General features: G+C 48.7%; 1 protein-coding gene across 1 annotated transcript; it reads right to left on the bottom strand.

Moving 5' to 3' along the window:
- Positions 1 to 1991: 1991 nt before the first annotated feature.
- Positions 1992 to 7646, bottom strand: Krt3 (keratin 3). The gene is made up of 9 exons (XM_026398768.2): positions 6978 to 7646; positions 5654 to 5874; positions 5128 to 5188; positions 4702 to 4797; positions 4241 to 4405; positions 3726 to 3851; positions 3214 to 3434; positions 2819 to 2853; positions 1992 to 2350 (listed from the first exon to the last, which is right to left on the bottom strand). The coding sequence occupies exons 1-9, from the start codon at positions 7644 to 7646 to the stop codon at positions 1992 to 1994; spliced, it is 1953 nt and encodes a 650-aa protein (XP_026254553.1).
- Positions 7647 to 13931: the final 6285 nt, after the last annotated feature.

Raw genomic sequence — 13931 nt, 5'->3', positions numbered from 1 at the left:
CCACCAATCCCTACTCAAAGAAGGAAAAATCTAGTCAAGTACAAGAAAGCAGGGGCTAGGGTTTGGCTCAGTGGTAGAGTGCTTGCCTAGCATGTGTGAGGCACCGCATATAAATAAATGAAGCCCATTAACAACTAAAGAATATTTTTTTAAAAAAATAAAAGAGCAAACCCCAGCCCAGCAACTGAAGAGCACTTGGAAAGTCAACACAGAATTGCACAAAGAAACTATGTAAGTGACGAGGTGAAGGGAAAAGAAGGGGCACTGGGAATCAGCTCAAGTTCCCTGGAAGGTATTTGCAGGCTGCACTAGAAATTGTCAGGGCTGGACTCAAAATATCAGCCAAACATGGAATTAAAAGCTTCTTCAGTCTTACGTACTGATGCCAAGGTCAGCTATCCCAGCCACTCCCCTGATGCCTCTAAGACATAGACCTCTCCACCACCCACTCCTCCTGAGCCAAGGTCTCCTTTAAGAAGCTTCATGGATCCCCACCATTAAAGGACTTCCTAGATAGTAGGGTCTCCTGCAAACCTCACAGGAGGAACAAGGCCAGTGGGCATAGGTTGGAGTCCAGGGAGAGCAGCAGAGGACAGAGGACACTGTCTAAATGTGAGACCTGTGGCAAGTGGATACTGTGGCAAGTGGGCTTTGACCTAGGATGGAAATACTGCTTCCCTGGCCTGGTCTGGATGAACGTTTTCAAAGATAGCCTACGTGCTCACTGGTGCCCAGGCAGCAGGCCATGACCGGAAGGAAGGCAGCCTCAGAGACTGGGGAAGTGAAGGAACCTAGACTCAGGACACTTGGGTCCATTTGTAGCTCACATCCTCACCTGCTATAAAACCCCCAACCCCTTCATCTGAAAGATGCAAATTGAGGCCTTGGGCTCCTTGCTCCTGAGTCTCTTCCAGCAATGATCTTCTGGACAATCTTCCAATGGCCAGCTAGCACTCCACCCGGGCTGCCTGGGGCAGGGCAGAGCCGGGACAACAGAGCTTTTGTGTTTTCTGCGGGCTATCAGCAATTCTTTCCCAGTGGGTTCTCTGTGGAAAATGCTGGGTTAAAAAACAAGTTTTCTTTGCTACAGGACTGCTCAGAATCTCTGATTTGTGCTTCAAAGAAAGAAACTCTAATGGGCATGGGACCTTTAATTTCAGAGTGTTTCAATGGACTGGTGCTCTGGGTCAGACTTTGAGACAGACTGCTCTTGAGGAATACTGCAATTCACACTGTCCCAAGGCACCTTGATGGCAGAAACATTTTCTGGATGTCAGCTGGAATGGGGACCAGAGGAAAAACCCTCTGTCCCCAAGGCCTTCCTACTTCCTCCAAATGAGAGGAGGTAAGAGGAGATAGGTGCCCACATGGCCCAGCCTCCCCCCAGGAGCTGTGAATCCCCTCAGCCCCTCCCCACAGGGCTCAAGGAATAAATGAACAACCAGCTGGTGCCCATTCCAGTCTCATTCAGCCGATGGTGGGGACAAACTGTCTTGTTTTAGAGCAGGGAGTGCTCCAGCTGCTCTGTTGACCACAGAGTCCACATGGGAGAGGTAGAAGGCAGAGAGCCCAGGGAGGTGACCAGAAGGGTAGGTCCAGTGGGAAGAAGGATGTGAAGGAATTCTCAGAGGCCTGGGGTGAGACACAATGCACTTTATTGGTGACAGAACAGATGAGCAGAGGGTGCTGCATGTTATATACATCAGAACCATGGTGACTCTCCCAACCAGAGAGAGAACACCGAGGGCAGCGGAAGGTGGCAGCTGAGGCCACAGCTGGATAATCACAGGCGCAGGCTGGAGCCAGAGAGAGGCGACTTGGCCAGGGATGTGAATGGAAGAGCAAGAGCGCTCGCCTTCCAGCCCAAGAAGCCGCTCCTTGGAGGCAGGGGCAAGGCACTGGGGGTATCACTGACACTGGGAGGGGAAGAAAAAGACAGGTGGGGAGCGAGACACTGGGCTTGCTGCAGTGCGGGTGCCCGTGAGCGCTCTTTATCGGATGTAGCGCTGGGAGGACTGGGAGATTTGGGAGGACTTGATGCTGCTCCCGCGGGTACTGCCTGAGCTGAAACCTCCGCCGCTGACGCCACCGCGACCTCCAGAGCTGGAGCCAAAGCCACTGCCACTGCTGAAACTGCTGCCGCCACCAAGTCCACTGCCAACACCAAATCCGCTGCCGCCGCCGAGTCCGATGCCGATGCCACCGCCGAGTCCACTGCCACCTCCGAGTCCACTGCCACCTCCCAGGCCAAAGCCACTGCCTGCACCACCTCCTACACCAAGGCCACCGCCATAACCGCCTCCATAACCACCTGCTGAGGCCGACGTTGTGCTGCTGCTGTTGACCACAGCTGTCGGGGAGGAGAGGACAGCAGTCAGTGGCCCAGTGCCCACAGCACCGTGTTATAATTAATTAATGAGCCACCAGGCTCAGGGAGATCAGGAGTGATCGGTGTATCTGATGATCACTGTGAGCCATTCTAATGTCATCAGTTATGCACTCCAGTAATGTTGTCATTGTGAAGTAGCCAAGGGTTCCTTTTATATATGGTCAACCCTTGATGACCCCCTTGGGTCCAGTGTCTGAATTTTTCCCCCAGTGATGGGCTTCTTATTGGATCCTTCTTACTGACCATCTATACCAATTAAAAGTACCCTGAACCCAGGACAATTTCAAAAGCCAATCCACTAGCCTCTCCATTTCCAGAATACTCCTCCAACTTATATAGGAATGTTTTCTTAAGTGATCACTACTTTCCTGTATTAGTACAGATATTTGAGAATCAACTCTGATTGTCAGGGTTCCTTTAGCTACTTACAGATGCTGACAGCACTCGGGCACTCTCCAGACATCCTGTTTAAACAAGAAAGCGAGAGAAAGGCAGCTCTGTCACTAAGCTGTCTCCAGCAAGTTCTTAGACCAAGGAGAGGAATAGCAACTAGAACTGAACTCAGAAGCCTGGCAGGTTGGTAAGCTCCAGCCATAACAAGGAGACCTGCACACACTGTCTGCATACATGCATTGGCTTCCTGTGAACGGAGTGGGCTGGTAAAGGCAAATAGCTCTCTGCAAGATCTAAGGAAGGCGTTTCTTGGGCCCTGCTGTATCAGGTGGGCTTCTCTCTTTCCATCAGGCCACCATCTCCCTTCACCTGGTCACTTACATGGCCCTCAGCATGTGACTTGGGTCAGGGAGATGGGACTGGAGGCTCACCTGCACTCCTCGCCCTCCAGGAGCTTGCGGTAGGTGGCAATCTCCACGTCCAGGGCCAGCTTGACATTCATCAGCTCCTGGTAGTCCCTCAGCAACCGGGCCAGGTCATCCTTAGCCTGCTGTAAGGCAGCCTGCAAGTCTTGGAGTTTGGCATTGGCATCCTTGAGAGCCATCTCCCCACGCTGCTCAGCTTCTGCGATGGACGTCTGCAGATTGGCATTCTGGGAAAGGGGAAGTTAAATGAGATGAGCCCAATTAAAGGGTCCAAGGCCTTCTGCATCCTAGAATGAATTACCCATTCTAAAGTCGGGGAGCATCACCCCACCCTAGCATCTCCATTTTGTCTCCATCCACAGAGTCACCAATCATCTAGACTAGTTTGCTCTTTGAACTCCCTGGAGGCAGATGCTAACTAGGATGACCTCCAGAAGGCCATTCCTAGTTAAGAAAGGACTTCCTCACCCCCATCACTCACTAGGCAGCCCAGGAGCCAGCATTCAGGACCACCCCACCTGCTTCTTGATGTTCTCGATCTCTGCCCGAAGTCTCTGGATCATCCTGTTGAGCTCCATGATCTCACTCTTGGTGCTTTTCAGGTCATCTCCATGCCTGCCAGCTGTGCTCTGCAGCTCTCCCAACTAGAAAGCAAAAGGGAAGACTTTGCCTGACTTGTTTCTGTACCCAACACCCCCTACCAAACCTTGAGATGCTTAGTAAGCATTTCCGAAAATGGCATTGAATTGGGTTTCAGCAGGGAAGAGGACAACTGATTTGTTATGGTAGAAAATTCTTCCAGACTGTAGTCACTGAGCAATCGAGAATCAATCCCCTAAGGCCTGGCAGGGGACAGTGCAAATATCTCCCCTCCCACCAGGGAACAAGACTTCTGCAACTGAACAATCACTGAAGGATGTAGAACCAAGAAGGGTGCCCCCAGTAACCTTAGGAACTCACCACCTAGGAGTCCCATAGGCCACAGCCTCCCTGACATCCCCAGTGAGTCCTCTGAGAAATGCCTCACACGCACCTTGGTCTGGTACAGGGCCTCAGCCTCAGCCTTGCTCCTCTGGGCAATATCTTCATACTGGGCGCGGACCTCAGCAATGATGCTGTCCAGGTCCAGGTTGCGGTTGTTGTCCATGGAGAGGATGACAGACGTGTCACTGACATGGCTCTGCATCTGAGACAGCTCCTGCCAACACAAAAGGAAACTATTAACTTTCAGGGTCTCTGCAACAAGAACACAGAGCCCCAGAGAGTCCTGATCAACAGTCCCACTCACTGACTCTTAGTTGTAAAGGTATATCTAGCCCACCCTGCCCCAGCCCTACAGAGAACTCAATGTCTACAGACCATACTGCCAAACCCCTTCCAAAGGGCCTCATCTCTAGGTTCTTCGCCAATAGTTTTCAAAATATATACCAAAATGCCACAGTCCCGAATCTGAAAACATCTCCCCCTCCCTCTCTTAGTAGGAAACATTCTCACTGCATCATAGAGGGTCCTCAGGAAGTTGATCTCATCCATCAGGGCATCCACCTTGGCCTGAAGCTCCACCTTGTTCATGTAGGCAGCGTCCACATCCTGAGAGAGACAGGAGCATAAAGGCCTTATTCCTCCAAAGAACAAGCTGCAAACTACAGCGAGAGAGCCGGGGGAACCAATGCTTGAGATGGTCCTTGTCCAAGATGGGGCACCACAACCAAGAGGTGATTCCTAGCTCAGAGTTCAATTCCATCAAAAACTAAAGGCCAGTGAACTGACTCTTTCAAGGATCTTTCCAACTAATGTGCATGTGATTTCTGTTTTTTGCTCCAATGGCCTGAACTTGGAAGCCCCCTGGCAGCAGAGTAAGGAGATCCCCGAAGCCAGCTGGAAATCTGCAGCTACGAGACCCAGAAACCTCACACATACCTTCTTCAAGGTCACAAATTCATTCTCAGCAGCTGTACGTTTATTGATTTCATCCTCATATCTGTGAAAGTAAGAAATAGATGAATTTGGTTATTAATCATCAATACAACTGTTCTCTGAAATCTCTTCCACCCCTCTGTCGCTATCCCAACCTCTTAGATGAACACATCCTCCTATCTCCCTAATAGTTAGGGGGACCAGCCATTCCAATTTCCCAGGCAAACTGGCCCCAGGAAACTCCTCAATCCCAAGCAAACCTAAAGAATAGATCTTCCCTGACCTGGCTCATGAGAAAAAGTTTTGACTGTAATCTCAACCCTCTTGCCCCAAGTTCATTTGTAAAGGACTATGCTTGGAGAAGGAGAGTGAGGGGGAACCCAATAAACCCAACTATCCACCATGAAGGCAAGAAGAGGGAAAGAGGTTAGGTGACACCACAACACAGCAGTCACAAGGAATGCAGACAGGGCCATGACTCTGAGAAGGGTGACCCATGACATCTTCCCACTCCTGCCCTGCCACTCACTTCTTCTTGAAGTCCTCCACCAGGTCCTGCATGTTCCTCAACTCGGAGTCCAGGCGGCCTTTCTCCCCGAGGATGCTGTCCAGGTAGTTCCGCAGATAGTTGATGTGGTTCTCAAAAAGGGGCTCAAGGTTGTTGGTTCCTGTGATGGAATTGGTGCCCTGCTGCTGGAGCAGCTCCCACTTGGTCTCCAGGACCTTGTTCTGTTGCTCCAGGAACCGCACCTGCAGCACATGGGGGAGGCAACATCAGACAAAACGTGCAGCGGAGGAGTGGAGGCCCTTAATTAGCTCAGGTAGGTCTGGGTGTCTATATCTCCTGGTCCACCAGCACAAAGGCCTAGAAAGCACGTGAAGAGCTCCAGCTCCTGCTACAGCTGCAGAGAATGTAGTCAGATGGGGGAATCAATCCAAGCACTAAGTTTGCAGCATGGCTTAGAAAGTTACCAGGAAAGGAGAGATGTGCAGGGAAACTGGAAATACCCCTGCCTCAATGAAAAATGAGAAAGATGCTTGGTGTTCCTGGGGACTTCAAAACTCTATCCCAATTTCCCAAAATGCAGCACTCTCTACAAAAATGTACCCAGCAGCACCATTTCCACATAAGACTACAGACGACACAGTTCTTCAAAGGCTATGAACCACTGGGAACCAACACTGATTGACATGTCACAGTCAGCACCTCTCTTGAGACTGGAGGGAAGACAGCCCCATGTGAGCTGTCCTGATCTGAAGAAAGTCATGGAACACCTTCCTTTTCCTGAGAAGGTTGAGTAGGGGCATAGAGGAAATCACCAACTTCTCAAAGCCCCTTGGTCTTTAGGGTTCCACTTAAGCCTCATTCATCTCATCTCGGAGACATCTGTCTCTTTGCAAGGCACCACACATAGGGAAAAGGGCCTCATTAAAAGTCTCAGAAGATAGCTCCTATTTGCAAAGTCCTCAGTTCTGGGTCAAACTCTTCCTCGCAAGTGGCCATGGCTCTTGGTTTGAGCTGCCAGCTCTGTCAGCCTAGGCCTAGGTAAGGCAAAGGGAAGGAGACTGGGGCATAGGGTCACACAAGCAGGATATGGAGAGTTTGGGTCCAAATAGGGGACCATTGTCTTTCCAACCCCCCACACACACACACACACACACACTCACACTCCTGCTTGACTCTGAGGACAAACTCATCAGCCCTGAGTATCTTCCCAGAACCCCCCCAGAATTCTGCCTGAGACCCTCATGTCCAGCCTGGCCTGTCCAGGACACAGTTAAACACTAATGACTCTAAATGTCAAATTCAAAGTCCTTAGCCTAACAGTGAGGATCCATCATAGCTTCGTCACCTTGTCAATGAAGGAGGCGAACTTGTTGTTGAGAGTCTTGATCTGCTCACGCTCCTGGGCCTTCACTTGCCCAATCTGGGGGTCAATCTCCACATTGAGGGGCTGCAGGAGGCTCTGGTTAATGGTTACTTCCTGAATTCCTCCAGGGAAGCTTCCAGGGCCAAAGCCACCAGGCCCACCAAAGCCACCAGGCCCACCCAAACCTCCAAGACCACCCAAACCTCCAAGACCACCAAAGCCACCAGCTCCCCCAAGCCCACCAGCTCCTCCAAGCCCACCAGCTCCAAGCCCACCAGCTCCCCCAAGCCCACCTCCCATTCCTCTGCCACCTCCAAAGCCACCGCCAAAGCCACCTCCATACCCACTCCCAAAGCCACCTCCATAACCACCTCCAAAGCCACTGACATAGATGCTACGTCCTCCACCAAAGCCACCAGCCCTTGAGCCCCCAGCTGCCACACTGAAGGAGATACTCTTGTTGCCACCTAGGTTATAGAGGCTGCGACTGCCAAAGCCACCTGCTGTGCCCCGTAACCCAGAGGCCCCACCACCGGCTGCCCTAGAGCGGGTCACACCGCTCATCCTGCTGCTGCCGGTCACCACGGCCGAGCGGCCGGAGAAGCCCTGGCTCCCGCTGCTGATGGATTTCTTGCCGGCTTGTCTGCTCATGGCGAGGAGGTTAGTGAACAGAAGAGCGTGAGAGGTAAGCAGGGACACAGAGTCAGAGGAGGGAGAGGGACTGGAGACCTGGGCAGAATAAATCCCTTTATATACATTTGAGGAGGTTGCTGGGCTCCAATGAAGGAGGGATAATTAATCCCAAATATTCATGGGCTGGGTTTGCCCTAAGGCAGTAAGTTTGTTCCAGGCTACCAAACACACCTTGAGAACAAGCTGAAATGGTAAAAGTGCTAAGGTGGCAGGCTTACCTAGCAGGGGGCGGTGCCTGGCGGTGCCCTGTGCTTGGGCATGGCCACCTCCTAGCTTTGTCTGACAGGACCCAGGAGGCATGCTGACCTGCATCAGGGGCTTAGCTCAGGTCTCTCTACCCAGCAACCACCCCTGGGTGCTACCAGATTCAGGCTCAGCTCTGAAAAGTGAAGTGGAAGGAGTAGGGGAGGTTCTGGGTCCCTGAGTGATGGAGACAGTGAGGTCCACCAAACTCTGGGAAAGTGTCTCCACAGAAGGGGTGATACGATTCACTCCACAGTCAGCACACGGTTACTAAGTGGTCACGGTCGAGCTCAGTGCTAGACTCAGGAACAAAGTAATGACCTCTCTTCCTCCCTTGCTAGAGACAAAGACCAGGATGATCACCAATCTCCCTCTATTCCAGGCTTCAGCTCAGTGGCTTTTGGGCTTATGATTATCTTCTAAGAGAAAATGTGAAGCTCACCTGAATGCACATTGATCAGACACTGGCAAAACCCAACATGACAGATATTTGTTTGCTTTGAAAACTTCCTAGAGAAACTATGGGGCTCCTCTAAGGCTTCCTTTCTTGCTTCCTACATTTTGGCATTCCTCTGGCTTTATTCCAGGTCCCATGGAACAGGAAGCTCAAAGATCAACTCAACAAAATATTCAACCAATTCTCACAGATCCACTAAGTGCACCAGGCACCATGCACAGTGCAGGATGCCAGGTCAGGAGCCAGATACACAGGGCCCCTGGGGACCATTCTCTGGTAGCAGGCATGCTCCTGAGAGTCCCCTACCAGTCTCAGGAGGCTAGTTCTGGCTAGGCCAGCAGCACTACTGAACAAGTCTGACTCCAAAAGCCTGAGAACTGCCAACCCGGTGTTTTCCAAGGCTTAGGCACTGGCTTGGTTTGTCCAAGAGAAGAGGCGGCCTGCACAGCTCTGAGCTTGCCAAGTTAACTTCTTATCTCTCCAGGACAGGTCTTTTTTCGTTGTGTCTCCTGCGTATGAAGCTCTGCCAAGGGTGTGGCCTGTGTGCTCTTGGCAGGAGCAGTCTCAGAACTGGGGGAAAGGAGGAAAAGACAGGGATGTCAGAGCTCATGGGGTAGGGTTGTGGGAAGGGTGACTCAAGTGCGTATTTCCCCAGTGGTCTGGTTCTGCCCTTTTGTCCTTCTCTTCCCTGCATGTTACCCCCAGGCTACGCAACATCCCAGCCCCTTTCCTAGGACAAAACCATGAACTTTCCAGAAGTTTCCAGTCTTGATCATGTACTGAATCCTTTGATTCTTAACACAATGCTTTGCCAATAATTGATGCTTATAAAGCTTGATTGATGGAATGAATGAATGAAACAAATTATTAATGAATCAATTGATTAATGAAACCCTTAAACTGGACTACAAACAGATACAACTGGTTAAAAGCTGGTTCAACTGCTATTATATGAGGTGGCCCAAGCTTATTGAGATCATCTCGACTTGAGGAATCCAGATAGACTTTTCAGACATGGTGTTCAGATTTGGAAACATACCCATGCAAAATGAGCATCATCTCCTCCACAGCACAAAGAATATAGAATCACAGAATCAGAACCCAATGATCAAGAATCAATCAGAGAATCAAGCCGAAGTTGGGCATCCCTAGGATCTTCTCTCCAACATCTCCAACTTCTTTCCCTGATCTCCCACAACTGCTGCTGGAGTCTTAATGAAATGTGAAATGAGCCCAGGCCCAGAGGTGGCCACACACAGCCCTCTTCCCCACTTTGCTACCTCAGAGGAAACAGAGTTTGAGGGATGAACCAAACCCAGGGCTGAACCAGACTCTCTCCATGACTAACCATGACCAAGGCTGGTCCACTGAGCTTTAGCATCATTAAAAAACCATCAAAGGTGATCAATCATCTCCACCTTTCTGGATGGATCTCCATGGAACATAGCTAGATAAAGGAATTCTGACAATATTTCACAAAAATGTATCACACAAATTAGGTCATTTTTTTTAATTTAAGAGAGTTGAGTAGTGTATAATGCTGCTAAGTGTTATTACACACTTAGCAGCAGAAATGTATTTGTACTATGATGAAGTAATTTTCTACAAAAATTACATATGTATGTGTATTTATATATACTTACACATACATTTATATATATATATATATATATATACACACACACACACACACACACACACACACACACACACATACAAACACATATTACATATATGGGGGAGTGGAAACCCTGTCTTTATACCAATTAAAAATGAGCTTCCACATGCTTCAGCTTATCCGTGAAGTCCAGAGCAGATGGATTTCAGGAATTCTTAAACCTATGGTGAGTCAGGGGACCTCAGTGTCCCCCTAGGGGAGATCCCAGCCTTTGCCAGAGTCCACTGATTTTGAATCATGCTTGCCCTTTCTTTAGATGGAATAAATTTGAAGAATAATCTTTGAGAAGCAAGGTCACAACCACCATTGTCAAGAGTTAGTCCCATGTCTGGGACGTCCCCAGCAGAAGGAAGGCCTGACAAGAAGGACATGATCTATACTTATTCTAGGAGTCAGAAAAGAGACAAGAAGGCTGGGGTTATGGCTCAAGTGGTAGAGTGCTTGTCTTGTGCATGGGAAGCACTGGGTTCCATCCTCAGCACCACATAAAAATAAAATAAAGATATTGTATTCACCTAAAAATAAAAAATAAAAATAAAATTATATATGTTTTAAAAGAAAAGAAAATCAGACAATATATGACCTGGTCTTGGGGAGACAAGAAGTAAAAATAAAGACCAGGGAGTACATTAGCAGGACTGGAATGTCAATTCTGATCAGAATTATGAGAGAAGGAAGCGAAGGAAGGGGAGGAGGCCATGTGTGAGGGGAACTCTTGGTGGTTGGGCTGGTCCTCTGCACTTGGGGCACCTGATACATATTTTGAGAAAACAGAGTTGGTTTACACGTACCCCACCACCACCCAAACGTGAATTTGGTTAACTACGTATCCTAAGCACTTTCTGGAGAAGAGTGAGTCACTGGGTTGCAATGTTTGAAATCCAATACTCGCAGGGTGCTGCAGCCAGGAGGCTGCCCATCCACTCCTCCTAGAGACCAGCACCCACCTGGCCTCTCCCACTCATTAAGATCCTTGTGGAAGCCAATTCATCAAATCCCCTGACTTGTCCAGACCAGCAAGATGCCACCCTGATTCCAGCAAGGTCTTCACGGATGTAGCTTTAGTGCTTTCTGCTCCATCCAGTGGGAGCCTGACTCCTCCATGGGATCAGTGAAATCGGGGTCAGAGGGGCCTCATCTGCCCATCTACTCAGGGGGGACCTATATGTCCCTAGGTCTGAAGTTGCCTTTTAACACACACACACACACACACACACATTGCATTGTCAGAACTTCTGTTTTCAACGTCCTTTGATAATATTCACTTTTACTATGAATTCAGCAATAGTTGTAAATAAAATTGCATTTTATAATCACATACATTTGGAAATGACAATACCTATATATGAAAAGGCACACTATTCTTCAATCTACTGACATGTAAATTGCAACAACACAATAACCACCTCACCAGAGCCTTTCAACTTCAGGTCCCAGTCCCCTGCCAATCAGCCTATGTCCCTGCTGGACAGTGCATATACTCCCTAGAAAGGACTCTGTCCCCAATTGAAATTCCTCACTGGACCATAACCCTCTGCATGTTGTCACCACCTGTCCTCCTTGCCTTTGTGTCCATCAGCCTTGGGCCCTGGGTAGACGTCAATGAATGTAAACTGAACTAAGATGCATTTGCTCTTGCTTGGCCTTCATAGTAATGCGCACAAACGTCCCTGCTTCTCCATGATGGCCCTTACAGTAGCAGAAAATACTCCTGCCTTCCTGGAATGTCCCAGGCTAGATGCACCCACTGTTTCACCTCGTCCTCAGTGTGCATGGTTCCCAGGAGGCTCCCCTGAACCAGCTCCCTCTTGGGTTCACTTTTCTTTGTTTTTGATTTTGAGGGAATGGTTGGTTGTATTTGTTTGGTTTGGGGTTTTTATTTTGTTTTTGCAGTCCTGGGATTTCAACTCAGGGGTGTTCTATTACTGAGCTGAACCCCAGCCCTTTTAATTTTTTGAGACAGTCTCACTAAGTTGTTCAGGCTGGCCTCAAACTTGCAGTCCTCCTGACTAGACCTCCTGAGTAGCAGGGATTACATGGCTGAACCTCGAGGCCTTTTAAAATTACAGTGCCTACCTAAGGCATAACACTCAAAAACAGCCAAATGTACACCAAAAACTGGTAGGAAGCCCCTTTCTATCTGTGACCAGGACAGAGTGCTTCTTCCACTACAAGTTAAGATCCTATTCCCTTTTCTAACTTTGGGCTCATCTCAATCCTGTCTGGAGCTAAGATAGGGGCTTTGAAGTCAGGCTGTCCTGGGTTTGAATTCTGGCTCGACTTCTTCCTGACCGTGCCTCATGTTTCTCCAAGCCTAAATTTCCTCCCCTATAAAATGGAATGAATAGCAGATTCATCTTTCCTAGCTCTTGTGAGATTTGAAGTAAATAACATAAGTAAACACCAAGAATGGCACCTATACACAGTTAGCACTTGGAAAAATATTAGCTAATATTTTGTATTTGTTATTTTGTCTCACTTGAACTGTGCTTCTATCCTAATATGAGAAGAGGGCCTCTCTATTGCTCTGGGGAAATTGCAGGTTAATGCAAAGAACTAATTGCTCCTGTGACAACCCAGGAATCCCATTTTGTTAAAATATTTTACTTCATGTCTTTCTTTCACAGATGCAAAGCATCATGCCTGGTCTCTCCTACCTCTTTCTCTTCATGCAATGAATACTTACTGATTGTCAAACACTGATGCAGGAACCAAGAAAACAGTGGACAGACAGAACAGAACCTGCTAGGTCAAGCTCACATGCCAGTAGGGGGCAGACAATAGAGAAATACACACAGGATAGGCAGGGGGCAGAAGATGATGCTTGAAAGAAATTCAGCAGGAAAGGGATGGGAAGCCTGACCAGGGCCATTTCATAGAGTGCTCTGGGGGAACTAAGCAAATACTGAACACATTAAGAAACAGGCTAGGTAGCCCTAGGGCAAAGGCCGTGAGGCAGGAGCGTGGGGCGTATCAAGGAACCATCAGGGGCTGGTGTGGCTGAAGCCAAGGACGGAGGACAAGCAGTTTATGAAATGAGTTCCTTATGGCTGCAAAACAGATCCCACAGGGCCTCATTAGACCTCATTGAGAGGGGGGTTTAAGCAAAGGTGAAACATGAGCTTACTTTTTTTTTTTTTTTTTTTTTTTTTTTTTGTACCTGGGATTGAACTCAGGGGCACTTAACTACTGAACCACATCCCCAGCCCTTTTTTGTATTTTATTCAGAGACAGGGTCTCACTGAGTTGCTTAGTACCTCACTAAGCTGCTGACTGGCTTTGAACTTGTGATCCTCCTGCCTCAGCCTCCCGAGCCACTGTGATTACTTTTAAAGGCTCCATCTGGCCAGGCACAGTGGCACATGCCTGTAATCCCAGCAATTCAGTGAGCCCTGTCTCTAAATAAAATATTAAAAAGGGCTGGGGATGTGGCCCTGAGTTCAATCCCTGGTACCAATAAAATAAAATAAAGCATCCATCTGGCTGCTGTGTAGAAAGCAGACTTCAGGGGCTAAGGGGGAACCAGGTGAGACCTGTCGGCCTTCCTTCCTTGCCTCCTGGTTTTAAATAACTCACTTCCACCTCCTGCTGTAAGAATAAGTGAAGGAGCAACAACCACAAAGCCATTAAGGAGAAGCTTAGCCTGGCAATCAAACTGAGAAAAGGCTTTGCCCTGAATAAGCCTGGATTTATGTGAGATTCCTCTGCATGACAAAAGCCGTCTGCTTATATTTGTGTTGAATCATGTTTATCCTGCATGACTCCTCAAACCAGAGGTTAGTAAATAGCAGCAATCACAGCCTTGTCCTTGCTAGGAGTCCCCAAAAGGCCTTGGGAAATTTTTCAATAGGTTACTTGACACAAA

Source organism: Urocitellus parryii, chromosome 5 (assembly GCF_045843805.1).
Source record: "Urocitellus parryii isolate mUroPar1 chromosome 5, mUroPar1.hap1, whole genome shotgun sequence".
Classification (NCBI taxonomy): Eukaryota; Metazoa; Chordata; class Mammalia; order Rodentia; family Sciuridae; genus Urocitellus; species Urocitellus parryii.
Note: the sequence above shows the minus strand (reverse complement) of the source record. Positions and strands in the feature narration are given on the sequence as shown.

What these genes read in the sequence shown, in the direction of transcription:
- Krt3 (XM_026398768.2), bottom strand. Translation starts at nt 7,646, where the DNA reads ATGAGCAGACAAGCCGGCAAGAAATCCATCAGCAGCGGGAGCCAGGGC. An exon ending in TGAGGACCCTCTATGATGCA is followed by an intron (nt 4,406 to 4,701) that starts GTGAGAATGTTT and finishes TTGTGTTGGCAG; the next exon opens with GAGCTGTCTCAGATGCAGAG. An exon ending in CCCGAGTGCTGTCAGCATCT is followed by an intron (nt 2,351 to 2,818) that starts GTAAGTAGCTAA and finishes CCTCCCCGACAG; the next exon opens with CTGTGGTCAACAGCAGCAGC.